The following is a 25541-nucleotide window of genomic DNA, read 5'->3' on the forward strand; positions in this document are numbered from 1 at the left end:
AATATGAAGAACTGAGGGCCATAGTGGGTTATTTTTATTTTCATGAGAAAACAGAAATATAGTATAACGAATACACAGATCAGAATTTCCATACTTCGACCAACCAGAGCAACTTTCCCTGGAACTATGGCACTTTAATAGATTATAGTACCTACATAATTTACTCTGGCTCTCAAGCCTTCATATACGAGGCACCCCTCTCATCTGTTCAATAGTGAATACGATTACGTACTTTTTTTTTTTTTTTTTTGACGCACGTAAGCTACATTCCCATGGTTATCAAGTAACATAACAATGAGATATTAACAGAGGAAGACCTTATTATTATAACACCCCATGCTAACTACAAAAATACGTTAACGAATACCCGACATCTCTTATTGATCGATACCACATTTTAGTCTTGGGACTTCACGTCAATATATGCATTTTGTGGAATTCATATAATGATGAATATATAAGAGATACGCAATAAAGTTGGTATAAAGGGAAGGAGTACATTTCACTTTTGGAATTACGCAGGATTAAATACAAGATTTTTCCAAGTACCAAATAACAGATGTCTCTAGTAATTAAATAATTTATAAACTTTTTAAATATTTACATAATAATCCTCTGTCACGCCATACCACTGCAATCATTTACAAGATAAGAAAATTAAAATTCCAAAGGAAAACAATTTCATACTGTTGTAGAAAATGATTTCTCAACATTATTTGGAATCAGTTTCAGAACATACTTGACGCAACGCTTAGCAAGTGTTGAAAAATGTATCTACGGGCCTATCCGGTTTGCCATAAGCACCAGACTGTGTCATGTGATTAGGTCAGAAGTCAAGCTGCGTGCTAAATCGAGTCTGGGGGGTTCCAAATCAAGATGTGAGATATTTCAAGCAAGTAATCTCCGCGTGAGGCGCCCTGGATAATTCGAAGGAGATGCTTATACTTTATCACTATTATTGATTTTACTCAAACAACTTGACTTTTGACAATGTTCTGTCCATATTTACATTACATGATATACATCTTTTTAAGCTCTTCGTTATATCTTTGCAATAAGCTTTCAATTGGCCGTCTCCTTATTATAGTTTTTGAGATATGTGAACGACTTCATTTTTCTACTGATATTCCATTGACTTTAACGTTCATTGTTTTATATATATATATGTATGTATGTTTCATTCATTTTATTACAATTTGCTTTTCGAATATAGAATCTAATATTTCTATCTCTTCATAATCTCTTCTGTATTTAAGCTGATTTTCAGCCATCTTCCTCGTTTGGTTTTTGAGATAAGTGGAGGAATTATTTGTTTTTCATTGATTTTCCACTGCCAATAATGTTAATGTTTCGTGCTTATTTTCATTATGTTTTATCTATTTTCGAACGTTTGCTTTTGGGATATACAATCTACGTAGTCTCTTCTATATTTAAGCCGAATTTCAGCGATCTCCTCCAAAGTCTGTTTACATCATTACAACGGGATAGGCCCTTTCTTAATACGGTTATATTTGAGGAAGTCACATTATATGAAGGAGACTTCGAAACTATTATGCTCAGATATGAACTACAGAATTGCAATCTAGATTTACTTACACATTATACTTTCTCTCAAAATGCTTCACAGCTTAATGCATTACTACAACATCGAAGATACATTAACCCATTTGAACCCGTTGTTCCAAAATTGGAACATTTTTTACTTTACTTTTATTTTTCATATTACGTGAATAAAGCTAACAATTTTTGTATGGACCTCTTCATTTGGCACCAACGATTTAGCAAATGACGTATCTTTGTCTTGAATTGGCGCGAACGATGTGTACTGTCGCTATTAGTTGCGTTGAATAAGAACAAATTATGGCGTCTCAAAGGAGGTAAGTGAATTTTATGTTTGTTTATGAATTTTCTACCTATATAATACTATTTGGGTAGGAGGAGTATTAAGTTTTCAGTGCATGTGAAATGCAATAATTGGTTATGATTGTTATTAATAAAAACGGGTTATAATTTTGAATGTTCCAATATTGGAACAACGGGCTCGAACGGGTACGTGAAGTTTGCATTTTGTTTGTTCCATTATTGGAACAACGGGCGTAAATGTACCCATAAAGCTATGGAATACGGTAATTTTATTGCATGAATTAGTAATTGTTTTGTACATTTTATTAGCGTATTTTTATTTGATGCTATTTGTGAAGCTTTTGAGGGCATTTTGCGCTTGCATTCGGAATTTATTGGTCTCATGGAGGAGGGGAAATTTATACACACAAAAAAATATTTAATTGTTACACCCACGCAATACGCTTTTCAGTTGAGTTGAGTTGATTCTGAATTTAACGTTCCTTTCAGCAGCGAGGCTATATGAGAATTGGCCTGCTCATTAAAGTGGAATCCGAACCACATGAACTCCCGCCTGGATCGAACCCGGTCTCCCATGCCAAAGGCGTGTACGCTAACCGCTTAGCCACGAAGGAGCTCTTTTTCAGTTGAAAGATGAGAGCCAAATAGAGTTGCAGGTGTCTTGATCGCTCATTCACTGAATCGTTCATTTATTTACCTATATGTAGCAGTTGTTAGGAATGCCTGATTACATTTTGTAAAGCCACACAAATACAATGAAAATAACGCGATAGTTAAGAAATACATACAGAATATCTATTCAGGTTTCGAATTAGTACTAATGATTACAATATGAAGGGCTTGCTCATTAAAGTGGAATCCGAACCACATGAACTCCCGCCGGGATCGAACCCGGTCTCCCATGCCAAAGGCGTGTACGCTAACCGCTTAGCCACGAAGGAGCTCTTTTTCAGTTGAAAGATGAGAGCCAAATAGAGTTGCAGGTGTGTTGATCGCTCATTCACTGAATCGTTCATTTATTTACCTATATGTAGGAGTTGTTAGGAATGCCTGATTACATTTTGTAACATTTATTATTGATTTCACTTTACTGCAGTGAAATAAAAACAGTAAATTTTGGACATAGATAAAGGCATATTATATAGTTATATGTACTGTTGGGGAATCATTAGGAGCCTACACAATTTTACAGGCCCTGGCCTGCCTTCCTTTCACTTCCTTCCCCAATGTTATCATTATGTTGATCGCTCCAGTGGAAAATGGCCTTTGAGCTGTATCTGGTAGCTTGTAAATAAATAAATATTTTGTTGTTTTATGTTTTAAATGTGTATTTCACAACTTCATATGAATTTTATTTATCTCAAGAAATATTGTTTTATTTCAGATAGAGTGCGAGTGGTCCCGGGTTCGATTCACGGTGCGGGCTCTCGGTGGAAAAAGTGTAAGAAGCTTTTCAGACCAGCCATCCTGAATGACGTTTTCCTGGGTTTTCCTCGTTCACACCAAGCAAATGCCGGGGTGGTACCTAACATATATGTCCAAGGCCGCTTCCTTCCTTCCCCAACACTTGCTTCCTTGTCTTTCCCTGGAGAGTATGTCTCGCCGAGTGTCAAATGTGACGGGCTAACATGGTCACAGATGCCCAGAAATCTAAATCCTCCCTCCCTATTTCAGATTGACTGTTGACGAAATGATCAATATACTTGCTAACGGAGAAGATATTCTTGCTGCAGATATTGTCATTACACCACCAGAAAATGAAGAGTTCTCGAAAGAAGAAAAATAGATATAGAGAGGCTATCTAGAAATCAGTTGCTCGCTAAGGGAGAAGCTTCTTTTACAGTAATGCAAAGCGGCCAGCTGAGAAATGAATTTATAGGTAAGAGTTTGTTGGATGATGAAGCTCCGAAACCTAGTACATGTAATGAAAGTCAGTCTTCTGCAAAGTCGCATAACAAATGTAATCCCAACGACGTGCAATTGTTGGGAGACCTATTGCGACCAGTCAACAAACAAGCAATAAATGAAGCGCGATATGACAAAGAAGGACATCTCATTGTAAAATCAGAAAGACAATCAAGATGTGGACAGTGAAAGCAACACAACATGGAAGTGTGCTTCTTTTACTTCCATCAGTAGTAAGAATTTGATGCATTGGAAAATAAGTATAATGAAAAAAATCTGTTATTATGTGGATATGCATAATATTAACATGTTTCTATATTTGTATACTTTGTATCTAATGAATATTGCAAATTATTGTAAAATCTGTATCCTAAAATTTTAACGAAATAGTACTTTAGCCTGGCTAAATTGAAATATTTTCTTTCAGAAACCTGTACCCTTTCCGGCCCGTTGTTCCAAAAATGAAACATTACCAAATTAGGGGTCCATGACATTTTCGTGAACCATAATGTATTTAAACATGTTATTTACCTTTATTTCTACCAATCTAGAAGGAACCAACATGAAATTCGACAAAAAAATAATTTGGGTTTAAATGGGTTAAAGAACAGCCTAAATTTCCTTTTTTTTTTTTTTTTTTTTTTTTTTTTTTTTTTTTTTTTTTAAATTTCTAAATGTCACTTACACGTTGACTTGGTAACGAAATATATTGCGAAGCCTATTCTGCACATGCGACCATTGCCTGGCCCTATCACTGGCGTTTCCTAATAGTTCAGAAGTTAATTTTAAACTTTTGAATGACTCTCTAGTACGTATATGATAGAACAATACGGAGTTTTAGTAACAGCTCACATCCCTACATTATTTAATACAATATTACACATAGATTTAACATGATTCGAGTTCAAACACAGAAAGTTACATCAGCAAAATCTGTATCGTCTACAACTATGCTAACGTTCTCAATACGAATATTTCACCAATACACATAGCATACAAAGAGTAATGTCAAGCTTTAGCGTATTAATATCTTATAATTCTTTCGGCAGCTGCATTCTGTTCTTTTTATACAATTTTCATTAATAGCTCCTTTGTAAGTCTTCACATATAACAGTCTTTTGGAAAAAATATAATGGCACCTGAACAACTAATGAGTAACAACCTTCTCATGCCAGATCCAATAAATATTTAAATATAACATTACATAACGTTCCAATTATTCTTTTCAAAAAAAGAAATATAAATTTTATCCGGAATAAAAATAGCTTTCTTTAGCATTTCATGAACCTTCCCTGAGATTACAACTCGATTCAGCTTCAGTCTTTTATCATTTTTGGCTTTCCAACAGACGTTCTTCGTTTACGCTTTTTTACTTTCCATGGAACGTTCAGCTGGTTTTTCTTGACTATCCTGTTCGTCGCTCTTTGCAGATGCGCCAGGACGAATGTAAATCACCTCGGTTCTATTGTCTAACTTCGCAGCGTACCTTGACACCGTAAACAAGTAATCCGCTAGCCTACGAATAAAACAAAAAAACAACTGTATTCTCTAGAAATTAATTTTAGTACAAACTCATGAAACAGACATAAGATTAAAGAATATAGGCAAATTGGCACAGAATATAATACTTGGGAGTCAACATCAAAGCGCCAGAAATCAATGGAATAGGAACCTTTCCCACTGAACCCCACACGGACGGGGGGCAAGAGGGGGCAGTTTCCCCCCACATTTTTGAAGTGACCCCTTAAGTATATAGTTTCATTTGGAAATGTGAAATTTTTATATACATTATTGGTTCATAGAAAAAATGGTACCATATATTTGCTGTTTGGTGAGTACGTATTAGTTACTTGTCTTCCCGTGGAGTTAAGAAAACTACAGGAATTGCGTTTTAATTGCAATTCAAACCAATTAATATTGCAATTGCGTATTTATTTAAATGTCGTAGCATATGCTTGTAGTATTTACTGTTTTTCATTTTCTAAGAGTAATAACATACAATTTAATGGCATGAATGGAATTAAAAATATATGTTGTTCATTAATCCCCAGTTTCAATGTAACTTCTACAAAACAAGCTTCATTATTCATTACCATGATTAATATTATCCTTTCTGTTTATTTGTTTTGCAAATTTGTTATTAAATATTCCGATCAGACAATTTTCCAGCAAGAATTTTAAGACGTTCATGAGCAAGGAATCAAATCTCTCCATACACTTTCGTTGTTTAAGAGTACTAAGGGCTAGCACTTACTTGCGTTGCTCTTGTCAATTTACTTATTAAAATATGAAATACGATATACAGTATTGTGACTGAAAAAAATTGTATCCTATTAGTTATATAACTTTTCGTCAAAATGTTAGAAACAACTACAAAAACCAACATTGGTATACAAATATTCAGATTATATCTTACCTCCCCCACGTCTTTTAACATCCAATCGCCGCCACTGCGTACACGTATGGATTGTCTTTAACGCAGTAACTTTGAACTCAAAGTCTTAGAACTTCAGTCCTATCGCACTTTAACGACGTTAAGGAAATGTAATATTAATAACATTCTTGCGAAGATTAAAAGAAAAAAAAAAAAAAAAAAAAAAAAAAAAAAAATTGAAAGCCTAGACCAAATCACATACTTGATACTACATAAATATTATTTTTAATTATAGATAAATATTCAAAGCCTCCTTTTATTATGCTCCAACCTGGTGATATTTGCAACAACAAACTTAACTTTCAAACACAAAAACAAATAAAATTGAAATATCATGCACTCGTACACCATCAATATAGCTATGCTACTAATATTGTGTTTTGCTATAAAAGAAAATGCAAAACCTGTGCTGTGGTACCTAATTTGTATGCTGTAAAATAGTTATTTGTAAGTGGGTAGTTTAAATTAAATCATAATGGATTTTTTTTAAAAATCTGGATTATTGATAACCTTTTCAAGCAGATTTTCAGCATTTTCCCCACACATCTTTGTCTTCTAGTGTCTACAAAAAAAGAAAATTGCAACTTGAAGGCAAGAATAAGTAATTAATAAAATTATAAGAAGCTAAAGTTAAAAAAAAAAAAAAAAAAAAAAAAAAAACTTCACTATAAATCATTCAACATCAATCACAAAGTAGCTGCCATATTTACTTTTTAAACTTATAATATTGCCACAACCAGAAACATTACTCTGGACAGCGACGTTTACGCAATAAACTGGTGTAGTTATAGTATGTGTAGGATTCTTTTTGTTGTAATTTATGATATAACCCCATTGCTTACCTAGGGTATCTTTATCCAAACTTAATTTAGGACCGTTGGTCCTAGTGAAGTTGGATTCAAATACTAGTCGTTCTATTAAAATGCTATCCGTATTTATTAATAAGCACGCTAACACACTGTCCATCTATGGTCTCTTTGGTGGAAACAGCTGCAGAAAAGTACTAGTAGAGATTTCTAGAATATTCCAATATCTCCTTATATTAGTAAACAACGCCTCGTGCTTCAGCAACCGAGGGAATACGAACACGACACGAAGAAATACGAAGAGAACCTCTTCAAATCCTTCCACAGGCTTCGACTATAAAAACGGACATCCTGAGGCAGAAGACATAAGTTATCAACTGATCACATCCTACCTATCTCTTTAAACTGCACTGGGCGGGAGAGACTCCTCTAACCTTACCTCTGAGCTGCATCGACCGGGAACTATCTTACCTCTGTGTTACATCGGACAAGAGGTTCCTTTAGAACCAGTTGCAACGGACCGGGTCGTTCCTAACCAACAAACCCTAACTCCGAGCAGCTATGGATGGGAGATCCAACTCATAGAGGAAAGAACCATTAGAGAATTACTCATTTATAATCTATAGTGTATAAACTGTATAGAAACTTTTATAATAATAAAAGGTGAGGGAAAACACTGTATCGTTACTCTACCGAATATTCCAATATCGTACAGCCGGAAGCTGTTTTCTTCAAATTTTATTTCGATTCAAATACTTTATCACAATAGGCGGTTTCAAATATGTCTGTCAAGTACCTTCCATAAACTTAAAAAATAAATAAATAAAAAAATAAAATAAAAAATAAAATAAATAAATAAATAAAAAATAAAAAAAACCTTTCGGTGCTAAGAATGGACATTTCAGCTACTATCTTCTAAATAGTAAATAAAGATGCAGATTTTTTTTCTTCAATATTTCGAAAGGTTATCATCATAGGTATTCTGCCATTATTGGCAACTTACTTGCTGCAGCTGAGAAGCTTTCAGGCTCCATGTCTTCGTCTTCACGCACGATTTTTCTGTTTCGATATCGTCCATTAACTGTACGCCCCTCCCTCTCTTTCCTGCCACGATACCCTCTACATGTCCATCATGATATAGTTCCTTCTTAGACAATGTCTCAACCAGTTTCTCTTCTTCATAAAAATATCTAAAATTGCTCTTTTCTCCTCGACGATTTCTAACACATTCTTATTCGTTTTCCCCTCGACCCAGCTAATTCTCTTCATTCTTCTCCACACCCACATTTCGAAAGCTTCCAGTCGTTTCTCATCCTTTTTGCGTAATGTCCAAGTTTCTGACCAATACAGCACAATACTCCACACAAAGCATTTTATGAGTCTTTTTCTCAACTCTTTATTCAAGGTCCTACAAAATAGTATTTTCTTCCTCCTAAAGGCTTCTTTCGTCATTTCTATTCTTGCTTCTATTTCACGTTTACACTTTATACCAGCACTAATAATACTACCCAGGTATCGAAAACTAGTCATTTGTTCTATTTTCTCCCCCTACTTCTATATTTGACATCGACTCCTTTGTTCCAGTCACCATGGCTTTTGTCTTTGTAACATTTATTTTTATTCGATATTCTTCACAGTTCTACGTCAAGTTTTCTAACATCTTATTGATTTTCTCTTCAGACTCTGCAATAAGCGCCATATCATCTGCAAACCGTATACATCTAATTATTCCATCTCCTACTGAAATGCCGTCTTCATTTTTTAGTCTTTTTAGCTACCTCTTCTAGATGCATATTAAATAATGTAGGCGAGAGACAGCATCCCTAACGAACTCCCCTTTTCTTATTTTCTCCCGTATTCTAACACTTATAATAAGTGTTCATATATAAGTTTCTTTCCACTTTTCTCAAGAGTACAAACAGTTAATATCTTCCTACTTAAGTAACCGTAGGCAATCAGTGCATCTCTGAAAAAATCAATGCTTTGTCAGGAGTTCCCCAGGGCTCAAATCTCGGACCGCTTTTGTTTCTCTTAGCAGTGAATGATTTGCCGACTAGAATTAAACATGCTAACTGTCTTCTATTTGCAGACGACCTCAAAATATATATTAAGGTAGATTCAATTGATAACTGCGAGAAAGTACAACAAGACTTAACTAACATTATGGAATGGTGTAATAAAAATAAATTTAAAATGAATGTAAATAAATGTAACTTCCTACGTTTTACACGTAAGAGTAGTTATGTAGACTATACTTATTCGATTGATGGGACAAAATTAAGCTCTCCCAAGGATTTCAAAGATCTTGGAATTTTCTTTGATCAAAATTTAACATTTAAGCATCATATGGAAACAGTAACGAGCGAGGCTTATAGAAACCTTGGTTTTATCATGAGGCTAGATAAAGATGATTTAACTTTAATGAAATTGTACTTCACTTACGTTCAGTCAAAATTAGAATATGCTACTGTTGTGTGGACACCAAATATGCAAAAATACTGTGATATGATTGAGGGAATACAGAAAAAATTCCTAAGACTTCTAACGTACAGGAAAACTGGGTTTTACCCGAAATATGAATCTTACAGAGAGTTACTGGAAAATTATCAACTACCCACTTTATACGAAAGAAGAAGATATAATGATCTAATATTTTTATATAAATTAATACATGATAAGATTGACTCTATTGAGCTGCGTTCGTTGCTTTGTTTCCAAGTCCCATCAACCAGAACGAGGATAGGAAACACATCTAGGTTTTATCAAAGAAAGGCAAGAACAAATATCCTTCGGAAATCTCCTATATGGAGAATAAGCACTTTCCACAATGAGGTTGAAAAAGACTTCAATATTGATATATTTAGCATGTCGGAAAGTGTGTACAAAAGAACAATTAAACAGCACATGTGCTCTTTATATGCCGTTTCCAAAACATGCGTAAAGACAATATAAATGTGTATTTTTAAATTGTCTATTTTGTAATGTGTATTTCTTTTAATTATTTGTATATCTCACTGTTTTGTATTATTATGTATTTCGTTGTCAAACACAACACAATAATTGGGCCTAGAGCCTGTTGTGTTGTGCATGAACTAAAATAAAATAAAACTAAAATAAAAATGAATCTTCAATAGTTCCATTCCAATCCAACCTTCTTTAGAACTTCCAACAACAATTCCCGATTCACGCGGTCAAAAGTCTTTTCTAGATCAAAAAATACAGCATATACACACTTCTCTCCCCCCCTTTTTCAATAAACTTTTACAGATTACCTTTAATAATCAAACTGCATCTCTTGTGCCTTTACCTCTCCTGAACCCTCCCCCCCCCCAAAAAAAAATACTGATTAATACCCTTAAAAAGAAAAACGCCTCTAGAGAATCTAGAAGAAAGTCTCTTGGAATGTAATTGAAAAGATTTATCAATAATTTTAGATATAACTCTCCTTGATATGCAATTACCTGTTCAGATATATTTGAGCCTCTTTCGCTGTTTCACCAGCTCGAACTAGAGGGACCACACATCTTTCTGCTCGTCGGCAAATTGCTCTTGCCATGTGTAATGTTGCACTTGCCTTTCCTCCTCCCTGGAATACGAAAAGCCGCTTATGACTGGTAATTGAAATATACAACCTAAAATAACAAAACACCAAGTAGATAGTTTTAAGTACTTGTTTACTAACTACGATTTGCAATATTTTGACAATCTATATATTAAAATGCTAGGTTTATACGATTGTGGTCAAGAAAAGTTTATATATTTGTGAACAATCCTTTTGACAGTGAATTCTTCGGAAACATAGGGTCTAGAAAGATGCCGGTTTTACTGATCGACTGCAAATTGTATAGCTAGTTCAGTTCTAATTAAATATTTATAAAAAAAATGGCCGTTATTTCTTTATCACATTTTTTAGAGGTACAATGGAAGTATTGAAATTTTAAAAAGTAAAGCATCATATCCTACAAGTTATACATTCCAACACCACACATTTGTATACGGGGTTAGTATATCTCTCCGGCGTTTGTTTCATGGCCAAATGATAATGAAAAACAAGGGTAACCATTTCTCCAGTTTAAGATGAATCTTTATTGTTTGGAGTGTTTTGCGCAATGAACACCATGTCACTGACATTATAATTGTGTATGTAATGTATTTCCTTATTACATACTGCATACAAGAAGAAAGAAACACTGATCTTACATGAATCCAACCGAAAGTAGGCTCAAATCTTGCAAAGGGTGCGAGATATTGAAAAAAAAATCATCGGAAAATATCTCTCCTTTATGATACCCTTGTCGGTTTTTATTAAGACGTCTTTCACTTGTGTCCTCAAAGGAACATGTACAGATGTTATGAGGAATGACAAAGAGATTCTTCATATGTGAATGATGCGCTGTGTAGAGTGCAGGTTCAGCTAGTATTATATTAATTTACATAGACGATATTACATTAATTGTTCACTCACAATCGTATTAGTGTATAATGAAAAGAAAGTAAAAACAGAGATGAAACCCATATGAATCGGTAGATCATATCTAGCTGAACAAAATAGCACGCCTGACGGTAAATTCTCATGCGTAGTTTTCGAGAAAATTGATTAAAATGAACTTTTATGAAGTTAAAAAATGTTATCGTACCCAACAATAACAAGTCTTAAAAAAATATTGCACCTGTATCAAGACGAAACATATTAGAGTATACCCCTATAAAGTTTTTCATTAGGACACTAATAAGAGGACAGTATAGACTATGATTAATGAGATAGGAAAAGTTTAAAGTATCATTAATTCGTAAACTTTAGTTTTAGATTTGTATTCGTACTTATTTCTTGTAAATGTAAATGTTGCATTTCTAGCAATCCAGTGATAAATTTCTTCATGTGGATGGTAATGCAAAGCATTGTAAAGAAAAGTGCGTGCTTTTTTGCAGCACACAATATACAAACAAGTTTCACGCTGGACTTTTAACGGAAACCTGACTTTTGATCTCATGTTTGTGGAGCTATTCCTCGAACCAGTGACAAGGCCAATTCTTCTTCGTTTTCGCGCGAGATTCTTCCGTTCTGGTGCTCGTAGCCCAATTGTTCAAACAAACGCCCAACTCGGTTGTGCAGATCGGGATTCGAAATAAAATAAATGAAATCTTTTAGTTTAACGTCCCACGATTATGCTCTTTAGGCTAAGGGAGACGATGATTAAAGCAAGTGAATGATGATGGAAGAATTGATGGAATGAGAAAGTGAGAGGAAACGGGAGTGCCCCGAGAAAATCCACGCACACGATGCTGTCCACCACAAATTTGCTTGGTAGGGGATCGAACCAGGGATTCCATGCACTAGAGGTAATGCTCTACCACTGAGCCACCGTGCCCCTCCCCGCGGATCGGAATTCGAATCTCCATCAGTCCATCGTCCAGATTTTTTTGTGAAATTACACTGTTGTACTGTACTTAAATAGCATTTCGAAAATACGTCTGTATACGTATGAAATATTGTAGTGACGCAATAGCTACACTACATGTGCATATTTTGATGTTCCTTTCTCGCTGGTCCCGCTAGTGGCTAATGGCTAGCGTGTGTGCGTTTGGTGTACATAGTCCTGGGTTCAATTCCTGATGGGAGACCATTGCACGCACTAAGGTGGTTCGGGTCCCACCCTTAACTATATGCCACATTTCACATAGCCTCAACGCTGGAAACGAACACTAAATTTTAACAAATAAACACATTTTGATGTAAAATCAACTTTAAATTCTGCTACGAATTTACCTCGAACATCAGAGGAAATAATTACTACGAACAAGTCTGCTTCTGCTTTACCGTTGGATTGTTTTCGATCTTCTTAATACCTTATGATTGATAGACTTTTACGTCAATGACAGAATATGAGTATAGTGTATTATCCCGCATGGTTGTGGTTACAAACAACCGATATGTGCTTCTATTTACAAACACCAACCATGTGCGCCTTACTACGAAATACTATAGCTGCAGACGACAGGGACAACAGCGGCACCACTGGTCATGTGATGATGAGGGAACAACAGCGCCACCGCCTCACCTGGAGCACCTATATAACCGAGCGGACTTCAGCAACAAGCATCAATCTGCGACTGGTCACCTCCCCTCTAGCTTGCTTCGGAGCTCTAGGATATACCTAATCTAAAGCCTCTAGTTTGTTCGGAATTCTAGGCTACCTCTCCTCCCACTCAGCTTGTTCTGAGCTTCGTTGGGACTCCTAACGTCAGTCACCTAAGCTTGCTTCAGAGCTCTGTGACTCCTAACCTCCTTTCTACTTGCGTTGAGCATTGGGTATCCTAAATACACTCAACCTAGCTTGCTTCGTAGCTCTCGGAGATACCTAATCCAAAGTCTCTAGTTTGTTCGGAATTCTAGGCTACCTCCCTTCACACTCAGCTTGTTCTGAGCTTTGTTGGAACTCCTAACCTCCTTTCTACTTGCGTCGAGCATTGGGGATCCTAAATCCACTCAACCTAGCTTGCTTCGTAGCTCTACGAGATACCCAATCCAAAGCCTCTAGTTTGTTCGGAATTCTAGGCTACCTCTCTTCCCACTCAGCTTGTTCTGAGCTTTGTTAGGACTCCTAACGTCAGTCACCTAAGCTTGCTTCAGAGCTCTGTGACTCCTAACCTCCTTTCTACTTGCGTTGAGCATTGGGGATCCTAAATACACTCAACCTAGCTTGCTTCGTAGCTCTCGGAGATACCTAATCCAAAGTCTCTAGTTTGTTCGGAATTCTAGGCTACCTCCCTTCCCACTCAGCTTGTTCTGAGCTTTGTTGGGACTCCTAACGTCAGTCACCTAAGCTTGCTTCAGAGCTCTGTGACTCCTAACCTCCTTTCTACTTGCGTTGAGCATTGGGGATCCTAAATACACTCAACCTAGCTTGCTTCGTAGCTCTCGGAGATACCTAATCCAAAGTCTCTAGTTTGTTCGGAATTCTAGGCTACCTCTCTTCACACTCAGCTTGTTCTGAGCTTTGTTGGGACTCCTAACGTCAGTCACCTAAGCTTGCTTCGGAGCTCTGTGACTCCTAACCTCCTTTCTACTTGCGTCGAGCATTGGGGATCCTAAATCCACTCAACCTAGCTTGCTTCGTAGCTCTACGAGATACCCAATCCAAAGCCTCTAGTTTGTTCGGAATTCTAGGCTACCTCTCTTCCCACTCAGCTTGTTCTGAGCTTTGTTGGGACTCCTAACGTCAGTCACCTAAGCTTGCTTCAGAGCTCTGTGACTCCTAACCTCCTTTCTACTTGCGTTGAGCATTGGGGATCCTAAATACACTCAACCTAGCTTGCTTCGTAGCTCTCGGAGATACCTAATCCAAAGTCTCTAGTTTGTTCGGAATTCTAGGCTACCTCTCTTCACACTCAGCTTGTTCTGAGCTTTGTTGGGACTCCTAACGTCAGTCACCTAAGCTTGCTTCGGAGCTCTGTGACTCCTAACCTCCTTTCTACTTGCGTCGAGCATTGGGGATCCTAAATCCACTCAACCTAGCTTGCTTCGTAGCTCTACGAGATACCCAATCCAAAGCCTCTAGTTTGTTCGGAATTCTAGGCTACCTCTCTTCCCACTCAGCTTGTTCTGAGCTTTGTTGGGACTCCTAACGTCAGTCACCTAAGCTTGCTTCGGAGCTCTGTGACTCCTAACCTCCTTTCTACTTGCGTCGAACATTGGGGATCCTAAATCCACTCAATCTAGCTTGCTTCGTAGCTCTAGGAGATACCCAATCCAAAGCCTCTAGTTTGTTCGGAATTCTAGGCTACCTCTCTTCCCACTCAGCTTGTTCTGAGCTTTGTTGGGACTCCTAACGTCAGTCACCTAAGCTTGCTTCGGAGCTCTGTGACTCCTAACCTCCTTTCTACTTGCGTTGAGCATTGGGGATCCTAAATCCACTCAACCTAGCTTGCTTCGTAGCTCTAGGAGATACCCAATCCAAAGCCTCTAGTTTGTTCGGAATTCTAGGCTACCTCTCTTCCCACTCAGCTTGTTGAGCTTTGTTGGGACTCCTAACGTCAGTCACCTAAGCTTGCTTCAGAGCTCTGTGACTCCTAACCTCCTTTCTACTTGCGTTGAGCATTGGGTATCCTAAATACACTCAACCTAGCTTGCTTCGTAGCTCTCGGAGATACCTAATCCAAAGTCTCTAGTTTGTTCGGAATTCTAGGCTACCTCCCTTCACACTCAGCTTGTTCTGAGCTTTGTTGGAACTCCTAACCTCCTTTCTACTTGCGTCGAGCATTGGGGATCCTAAATCCACTCAACCTAGCTTGCTTCGTAGCTCTACGAGATACCCAATCCAAAGCCTCTAGTTTGTTCGGAATTCTAGGCTACCTCTCTTCCCACTCAGCTTGTTCTGAGCTTTGTTAGGACTCCTAACGTCAGTCACCTAAGCTTGCTTCAGAGCTCTGTGACTCCTAACCTCCTTTCTACTTGCGTTGAGCATTGGGGATCCTAAATACACTCAACCTAGCTTGCTTCGTAGCTCTCGGAGATACCTAATCCAAAGTCTCTAGTTTGTTCGGAATTCTAGGCTACCTCTCTTCCCACTCAGCTTGTTCTGAGCTTTGTTGGGACTCCTAACGTCAGTCACCTAAGCTTGCTTCAGAGCTCTGTGACTCCTAACCTCCTTTCTACTTGCGTTGAGCATTGGGGATCCTAAATACACTCAACCTAGCTTGCTTCGTAGCTCTCGGAGATACCTAATCCAAAGTCTCTAGTTTGTTCGGAATTCTAGGCTACCTCTCTTCACACTCAGCTTGTTCTGAGCTTTGTTGGGACTCCTAACGTCAGTCACCTAAGCTTGCTTCGGAGCTCTGTGACTCCTAACCTCCTTTCTACTTGCGTCGAGCATTGGGGATCCTAAATCCACTCAACCTAGCTTGCTTCGTAGCTCTACGAGATACCCAATCCAAAGCCTCTAGTTTGTTCGGAATTCTAGGCTACCTCTCTTCCCACTCAGCTTGTTCTGAGCTTTGTTGGGACTCCTAACGTCAGTCACCTAAGCTTGCTTCAGAGCTCTGTGACTCCTAACCTCCTTTCTACTTGCGTTGAGCATTGGGGATCCTAAATACACTCAACCTAGCTTGCTTCGTAGCTCTCGGAGATACCTAATCCAAAGTCTCTAGTTTGTTCGGAATTCTAGGCTACCTCTCTTCACACTCAGCTTGTTCTGAGCTTTGTTGGGACTCCTAACGTCAGTCACCTAAGCTTGCTTCGGAGCTCTGTGACTCCTAACCTCCTTTCTACTTGCGTCGAGCATTGGGGATCCTAAATCCACTCAACCTAGCTTGCTTCGTAGCTCTACGAGATACCCAATCCAAAGCCTCTAGTTTGTTCGGAATTCTAGGCTACCTCTCTTCCCACTCAGCTTGTTCTGAGCTTTGTTGGGACTCCTAACGTCAGTCACCTAAGCTTGCTTCGGAGCTCTGTGACTCCTAACCTCCTTTCTACTTGCGTCGAACATTGGGGATCCTAAATCCACTCAATCTAGCTTGCTTCGTAGCTCTAGGAGATACCCAATCCAAAGCCTCTAGTTTGTTCGGAATTCTAGGCTACCTCTCTTCCCACTCAGCTTGTTCTGAGCTTTGTTGGGACTCCTAACGTCAGTCACCTAAGCTTGCTTCGGAGCTCTGTGACTCCTAACCTCCTTTCTACTTGCGTTGAGCATTGGGGATCCTAAATCCACTCAACCTAGCTTGCTTCGTAGCTCTAGGAGATACCCAATCCAAAGCCTCTAGTTTGTTCGGAATTCTAGGCTACCTCTCTTCCCACTCAGCTTGTTGAGCTTTGTTGGGACTCCTAACGTCAGTCACCTAAGCTTGCTTCGGAGCTCTGTGACTCCTAACCTCCTTTCTACTTGCGTCGAGCATTGGGGATCCTAAATCCACTCAACCTAGCTTGCTTCGTAGCTCTAGGAGATACCCAATCCAAAGCCTCTAGTTTGTTCGGAATTCTAGGCTACCTCTCTTCCCACTCAGCTTGTTCTGAGCTTTGTTGGGACTCCTAACGTCAGTCACCTAAGCTTGCTTCGGAGCTCTGTGACTCCTAACCTCCTTTCTACTTGCGTCGAGCATTGGGGATCCTAAATCCACTCAACCTAGCTTGCTTCGTAGCTCTACGAGATACCCAATCCAAAGCCTCTAGTTTGTTCGGAATTCTAGGCTACCTCTCTTCCCACTCAGCTTGTTCTGAGCTTTGTTGGGACTCCTAACGTCAGTCACCTAAGCTTGCTTCGGAGCTCTGTGACTCCTAACCTCCTTTCTACTTGCGTCGAGCATTGGGGATCCTAAATCCACTCAACCTAGCTTGCTTCGTAGCTCTAGGAGATACCCAATCCAAAGCCTCTAGTTTGTTCGGAATTCTAGGCTACCTCTCTTCCCACTCAGCTTGTTCTGAGCTTTGTTGGGACTCCTAACGTCAGTCACCTAAGCTTGCTTCGGAGCTCTGTGACTCCTAACCTCCTTTCTACTTGCGTCGAGCATTGGGGATCCTAAATCCACTCAGCCTAGCTTGCTTCGGAGCTCTAGGAGATACCTAATCCAAAGCCTTTAGCTTGTTCGGAATTCTAGGCTAACTCTCTTCCCACTCAACTTGCTCTGAGATTTGTTGGGACTAATAACATCGGTCACCTAAGCTTACTTCGGAGCTCTGTGACTTCTAACCTCCTCTCTCCTTGCCTGGAGCATTGGGGATCCTAAATCAACTCCACCTAGCTTGCTTTGGAGCCCTAGGAGATACCTAATCCAAAGCCTCTAGTTTGTTCGGAATTCTAATCTACCTCTCTTCCCACTCACAAGTAAACGGTCCAAATGGATGAATCAAGTTGCGAGATGAAACATAGTGCGTCTAATAGAGGATGTAGAAATATGTGTATGTCATAGTTTTGGGAGGGGGTTAAAATTGGTGGGGAAGGCCTATGCTATATTATAGAAATACATCAAATAAAGTGTTGAGATGTAAAAATAGTGAAAGATAGACAATACAAACAATAATAGTTTCACATATTGGCAAAACAAGAGTGGGCAGAGTAGATCATGAACTTTCACCGCCATCTTGAAATCTGAGATTTTTTGAAATGGAAAAGTAGTCATGTGATATACCAATTAGGGCCAGCATGTTCTCAAAAAGTCAATTATGAACTTTAGTGATCATTATGTGTATTTATTTGGAAGATTTACGATCAAGTTTATAGTTAGGCCTACTTACGAAAATCTAGGAGCATGATACTTGTATGATGAAAGTTTGGTTTATCACGAAAACAAATTTAAGTGAAAGATATCTACAAGCCAAGAAAACTAACAGTGAAATTTGATATCCAAGGTGTATATTAGTGCATTATTATTTATGACATTACTTCCGATTTGGTTCATATAGTGCCGAAGAGAACTGTTCCGGTCTGGAAGAACCGTTTCCGCTTTGTTTTTCACTTTTGGTTGAAAACAATGTGGAGTTTATATAGCTACCTTTTGTTAAATGACATACTTACTAATATAGACCATAACACAATAAAATCTGATAGATTGGAATGCAATTATAACGTACTGTATGCAGACCACCATTTTTTCACAATTTGTTTTATTTTCACTCAACTTTCTTTGTCAACATTCTTAAGCAAAAGTGACTTGAGCGTAGCATGTGATATGTGGATGAGAAGTGGGCTACTGCAGTCAAACGTATTTTCATAATAATCCAAACTTTCAACATGCGAGTATCAGTCTCCTAAATTTTCGTAAATAACTCTAAAGATGATCTTAAATCTTCCAAATAAATACAGGTAGCGATCACGAAAGTCCATAATTGACCTTTTGAGAACATGTGGGCCCTAATTGATATATCACATGACTACCTTTCCATTTCAAAAAATCCCAATTTCAAAATGGCGGCGGAGGTTCATAATCTACTCTGCCCATTCTCCTTTTGCCAATTTGTGCAACTACTACTGTTGCATTGTCCATATTTCACTATTTTTACTACTCAACACTTTATTTTATGTATAACATAGCATAGGCCTTCTCCCTCCAAATGTGACCCCTCCCCCTGCGTTTTTTATGGCGCTCATCGCTATAACTTTCCACATACACATATTTCTACATCCTCTATAAGACGCACTATGTCTCATTCCGCAACTCGATTCATCCATTTGGACCCTTTACTTGTCAGCTTGCTCTGAGCTTTGTTGGGACCCCTAACCTCAGTCACCTAGCTTGCTTCGGAGCTCTGTGACTCCTAACCTCCTTTGTACTTGCGTCGTGCATTGGGGATCCTAAATCCACTCAACCTAGCATGCTTCGGAGATCCCTAGAGCTCCTTCCCTAGGCTGTTCGGACCTTGGGTCATCTCTCTTTACCCAGTGTAGAGAATTTACATTAAATTGATATTTGTAATATACTCTTTATAGGAGATTTTGTAATAAAAAGCCGGTAGTGGGGAAAACAACTCTGGACTGTAATTTGCTCTACCTATTCCTGCACAAGCAGAATTTTACAATAGGGATGTTACTACTATCCGAAGTAACTTCCTTGATATCTATTCCGACTTGTAAAGATGAATAGTTCAACTCATGCGTCGCACACAATACTTACTGGAAGAATAAAATTTTCTAAAGGAGGAAGTTTCACTGTGTATTCGTCGATCCATTCCTCGAGGTCCTTGGTATGGCGATCAGAGAAATAACTCCTTTTCAGATGGGATTCCCTCGCAGACGAACGTGGCGTTGCAATCGCCGTACTGATGTCCTGCAAAATGCACTGGATCCTTTTCAGCTGCTCGTGGTACTCGTGCTTCGAATCTAATGCATATTCTTTAGCAAGTCTGTACAAACGAAAGCAACGTATTAGAATATAAAAACGCTTCTAAAGCAAATAAAACTTTTACATACCTTTCGTCAATTAATGTTATTATTCCCTTATACTTCACTTCCTAATTTATTGCTAGAAGCACATCAGAAGAATTAGCTCTTGAAGATAGATTGAGTTGCAATTACATGTTTCTCTTGTTTATTTTCCTCTGTGTATTCAATGGGTACTGTTTTTCAATGTTCACTGCAAAGTTTTTAAACATCTTCCACACATTATTATAAAAATGTATTTAGAGACCCACTTAATTTGCACCACCATTCATCATTGTAGCCTGTCCCTATCGCAGATTTTCGTTTCTTGCTATGCAAAAAATATATATATATATATATATACAGTAAAAGGAATTTTTTCAATAATAAGAAAATTTGTGCTTTTTAAGTTTTGATCGTGATTTAAGCCAATTTTGTGGCGTTCCCACGGTTAATAATATGGTTCCAACTTTTATCTAAAGATTCCTGATAGCAATCATAATCTTATCTTGCACCTCGCACTGGTGTTCATATTTAAAATTTATGTGGGTCGTTCAATTTATAAGTTTCCCTAAGCTGTAAAAAATTTATTTGTGGTCCTTCCTCACCTCTCCACATAATAATTCCCATTGCCACTGAGATATTTGTCTCACCGTTGAACTCTTTGCAAAAAAATCATGTCCTTACATTCCGCTTCCACTTCTTCATCTGATATGAAACGTTCACCTTGCAATACAGACTTTAATACCGGAAAAAGATGGAAGTAACACAGCGCTAAATTGAGGCTGTATAGAGAGTGGGACAGCCGTTCCCAACGTAATTCTTCAATTTTGTATCTTGTTTGCGTGCTGAGTGGAGGTGGGGGTTATTGTCAAGAAGAGACAATGTCGCTGATGTCGAATTGCGTTTCCCTGAAGACGAGTTCAGGTTTAACATAAGGGACCTGGTCTCCTGTCAACTGGTGATGAAGAAGTAAAGCGAAATGTAAGGAGAGCGCTAAATAGCCAGAGTCCTGATATTTTACAAAGAGTTTGGACAAATTGGTGCAACGGTGAGACAAATGCTTCAATCTCAACGGGGATTATTTGGAGAGGTGAGGAAGAAACCACCTACACACGTATGTATAGTTGTTTAGTTTAGTTTATAAATTGTGGTACAGTCCGCAGCAAAAAGCCTGTAAGTTTATTGTGAAACTACGCCTAACAGCGCAGAGAATCAATATAACATCTAAGTGGCTCGAATCACACCAGGAGAAACCTCGGCGTCCTCCCCTGCACAATTATTTTGGAGCAAAAGACTTTGTCGTTTCACAATGCTCCTGTCAGGTTTTTTGCTGCGGACTGTACACTTTACAAATGTATCTTAAATAAATTTCTTACACTTTGGGGCATATATATATATATATATATATATATATATATATATATATATATATAATGACACACGTAGCATCTGAACAGCAGTTCGAGGTGCAAGGTAAGACTTTGATTCCAAATAACGCATCCTATGACAAGCATTGGCAATCATCCTTGATCAAGATTTGGCATCTTTGAGCTAACAAACTATGATTCATACGTTGCGCTCTCTATTTGCGATGATATTTTATAAAGTACTTTATCTTTTTTTTTTTTTATGGTATACTTTGAGCCTGTCAAATGTTTAGATAGATCCGGAACTGCGACATCTTGCTCCTTTGTCGCTTACGTGTTCATTTGTTCTTGTTGTCACATTTCGTTTGGTCATACCTATATAAGTTTGGTTACAATCGCACTGCAATAAATATGTGTCTGATTGCTAAGCTTATTCATATAGTAGCTCTATTAGCCTGTGAAGTTATTTTCCAGTGTCATCAGGTGCAACTTTCTTGCTACTTTCTGTAATTTATATGAGAGATTACACCACAGAAAGAGTGAAATCTATTTGGACGGTGTTATGCATCAATTGATCAAGCGCCAAAACATGGTTCTGAGATATTGAAGGAAACAAAAACATGTTACCATTACGATCCAGTACTTGGCGCTTGGTCGAATAGCTTTTCCTGAACGTTTAAGCAAATAGTAGGGTTTCAAACATTATTATTATTATTATTATTATTTTTACATTATTTACAATGCCTCCTATACACTGATGTAAAAATATCGAAAACTTGCGCTTGGTCAATTGACGCATAACACTGTCCATTATATATATATATATATATATATAAATTTGTAAAGCTTGTGATTTCCATTTATCAGAAGTAGAATTTGAACATTCACTGAGTGTAAGTAAGTCTAAATTATGGATTGTGGATTTGTTTTACTTACTCTTCCAAATTTTCTTCGAATGTTACTAATCTGTAAACCTTAAGAAAAAAATAACACAAAGAGTGGAAAAGTGACCGACTGGACGGGGACTCGAACCCGAGACCTCTGCCATGCAGTGTGGATGCGTCAACCACTACGTCACCCAGTACGGTTCCCAGAACACCCACTCTCTCTCTCTCTCTCTCTCTCTCTCTTTCACACACACACACACACTCTTAAGGTTGATGCTCTTATCTCAGACCACGTGGGTTTTATCACAAACCCCTGCTGTGATTTCATATAATACTAATGAATGGAGGAAACAACCGATTTCTTAACACACCAGATTCTCACTAGGTGCGGAATCTATAATAACACAAAGAGTGAAAAAAGTGACCGACGTAGAGTGGCGTAGTCATTAACGCATCGCCACGGTATGCCAGAGGTCTCGGGTTTAAGTCGCGGTCTAGTCGGTCCCTTAGCTGCCAGTTCATGTTATTGCAACATGTAATCTTTGTAATACAAATGCTGTGAGAATTTTGTAATTGCCGCTTCTCATTCATCACTTAACCATTCCTTGTCCACCTTTTTTTTTTTTTTTTTTAATGGATAAATACATTTTCACATACAAGTCTCTGTACTTCATTTCTAGAACCCAATAAAATTTTTGTATCACCCACCTTGTATTGGTGCTTCTTTGAAATGCTTCGACAAATCTGACACCAGGTTTTTCGCTTTTGAATTTCTATTATGCTCCTTAACACTTAAATTTCTTTTCGTTTTGCCTATGTAACTTTCATAGCAACTGCATTTTATTTCATAAATACCCAATTTCTCATTGGATTGGTGTAATAACTGTTAAACTGGGTAATGTTCTTTTCTGAAGTTTCGAGGGCTTTACAGATACTAGTCGTAAATACTAGTACTAGACCGAACGGTAAACGACAAGAATTCGTAGTAACAATGGTGAAAAAAAGGGCTAAGGATCACGAGTTCATCATACATGTTTGTTTATCATATTTGGTAATTTTTCATTTCTCTGTTCAGTTAACAGATAACGAACGCACAATATCAGTAGTCTGAAATCAAGAATCCACAATACTGTGGACTTAATGCAACACATACTATTGAAACTGAAATTCTAGTTAAGGTTCTATGAGCAACAATTAGTGCATATCAAGATAAAAAAAAAAAAATATCGTAAGTCTATTTTAAACACAATACTAGCTTTACAAAATGTATCTATCTCACACACTGCATCCGTAACAAATCTGCAAGGTTGGAAGACTCTCTGGACACCTTTAGTCGTATTTGGCACTGCAAATTTAACGCTTCTTCAATAACAAATTTTAGTAAAATGGACTTCCTACACAAACAATTGAAAGCCAAGTGGGTAAATATTTGGACTCGAGGAATAACGCATCAAATATACAGAATGTTGGACGTGTCGTTGCTAGCAGAAATTACAAGCATCAGCCTGGTAACCAAGAGATCGGAATTCAAGTCATCGACAATCCAGCAATGGAACTTTTATGTTATTCGAACCCATCTCAAGCAGTCGTAAACTACTTACATACAAACATCATATTCGCGAATAAGTACCGGCAAACAACTTACTTTACAAACGCATAAACAAGGCATTATCTACCACAAACTCAATAGGAACTAGGATAGGATCGAAGGATCAATAGGATCGAACTAGGAACCCTTCGCAACAGAGGTGATTTACTGAGCTTCCGTAATCCTAAAAGAGAGAGAGAAAATGCATATGAAATATTTCAGTTTTATGTCCCACGAATATGCTCTCTAGGCTGAAGGAGATGGATAATCAATGAAAGTATGGGTGGAATATGAATGTGGGAGGAAAAGGGAGAACCCGAAAAAACCCACGGACACGGTTGTCCACTATACGCTTACATGTCATAGAAGGAAAAAAGCAGCTGCTCACCCTATACAAGAAGTCAATTCATCTGTAGCACCTAGAGCTTCAAATACTAGATTATCTTTTGGTCTTCTTTCGCCTGTAAATACCGCAGAGGTTCCTCCGTCTCCCGTACGAGTGTACACTTTAGGTCCAACTCGAGAACTTTTCGATTTGGAAATCGGATCCGAACTGCTCCTGAAAAGATGTGTAAAAGGAAACTGGATTCAATTTTCATAGCAATAGTATTCAAATCAAACATGAAGAAGAGAGAGAAAAGAAAAGACTAGCAGGAGATTGATTTTGTTAAAAAGGCACGTGCAGGTCAAGTTTAGGCACACCACTAGAAAAAATTACTAAAAAATTACAATTCCTTCACAATTGTCCTCCAAAAGATTTGTGCTGGGCGACATGATATTACCTCACTTAGATGCAATTAAAGACCACCAGAAGTAATTGTTGAAAAATTACATTTTTTTAACTATTTGTATATAAGTAACAGCATCCAGAATAAATACTAGACGGTCATTAAAACCAACGAAAGCTATCTAAACGAATCAGTGCAACGCGAAGCTGTACGCTGGCGCGCAGGCAACAGTATTGAAAACAGCGAGTCTTCGCAATGATACGAGTTCCAATAGCAGCTGTACTGATTTCATACTAGTAGCTCAACACTTGCAAATATAGAATACAGCTCTTGTACACTGCAGAAATACTCCGCCGGCGGAAAATAATATCTAATACAGTCGTCTTTTATATGTACCCACATATTTTTACCGGCAGAAAGCATTTGTAAAGATATACTGTAACGCCCACTCGTAATCCTAAAATACAGCTGTATTACTATTTCTGTCTCCTGCAGACATTTACCGGCAGAGTCTTACTATACGGATCCACAGATTGTAAAATGTACAGAAAAAAACTGGACAAGTCCTTAATTCGTTCCTCGAGAACAGAATCCAACAAACCTCTGCCGGGTTTCTAACCCGTTCCTACTACTGCTACCCCTATCCCTACTCCTATTACTACTTATACTACGGATCCGTATAGTAGAACTGCACGAATCTGTGAATTTTACATGTAAATTTTGCAAAATGTGCTGTAGCTAAACCTGACCAGCACCAAAAGGTGACATATTATATGTAATGGATCTAAAAGATCAACCAATTCTCATTGATAATTTGCTGTAAAACGAAGTAGCCCTACTAAATGAATGTGGACAATCTATACGAAGTAAATTAAATTTTCACGCCGTACTTACCATCTGCGACAGAAATTGTTTAGTATTGATCTACATGTTAAGACTGGAACAACACGAATAACTTCCATAACTTTGATTATAGTGCCACTGCACAAATTACTCTCTTATTTAAAGCAATTCAGGATATCATGGTTTACATTTTCTGCTTGTGTACTTTACTTCGGTGATTGCTCAATGTTGCCAGTCCTGAAACTGAAAATTACGTATTCATCTAACCA

General features: G+C 37.9%; 1 protein-coding gene across 1 annotated transcript; it reads right to left on the bottom strand.

Annotated features, from left to right (window-relative positions):
- Window positions 1–217: 217 nt before the first annotated feature.
- Window positions 218–25508, bottom strand: LOC145694349 (corrinoid adenosyltransferase MMAB-like). Its single transcript, XM_081770482.1, has 5 exons — window positions 25324–25508; window positions 24090–24260; window positions 19612–19840; window positions 10470–10594; window positions 218–5284 (listed from the first exon to the last, which is right to left on the bottom strand). Exons 1-5 carry the CDS (start codon window positions 25389–25391, stop codon window positions 5128–5130), a joined length of 750 nt encoding a protein of 249 aa, XP_081626608.1. The 5' UTR covers window positions 25392–25508; the 3' UTR covers window positions 218–5127.
- Window positions 25509–25541: the final 33 nt, after the last annotated feature.

Source organism: Thermobia domestica, chromosome 9 (assembly GCF_964235325.1).
Source record: "Thermobia domestica chromosome 9, izTheDome1.hap1.1, whole genome shotgun sequence".
Taxonomy (NCBI): domain Eukaryota; kingdom Metazoa; phylum Arthropoda; class Insecta; order Zygentoma; family Lepismatidae; genus Thermobia; species Thermobia domestica.

What these genes read in the sequence shown, in the direction of transcription:
- LOC145694349 (XM_081770482.1), bottom strand. Translation starts at nt 25,391, where the DNA reads ATGGAAGTTATTCGTGTTGTTCCAGTCTTAACATGTAGATCAATACTA. An exon ending in TAGAAAATTTTATTCTTCCA is followed by an intron (nt 10,595 to 19,611) that starts GTAAGTATTGTG and finishes TTCGTATTCCAG; the next exon opens with GGAGGAGGAAAGGCAAGTGC. An exon ending in GCTCAAATATATCTGAACAG is followed by an intron (nt 5,285 to 10,469) that starts GTAATTGCATAT and finishes TTTTATTCGTAG; the next exon opens with GCTAGCGGATTACTTGTTTA.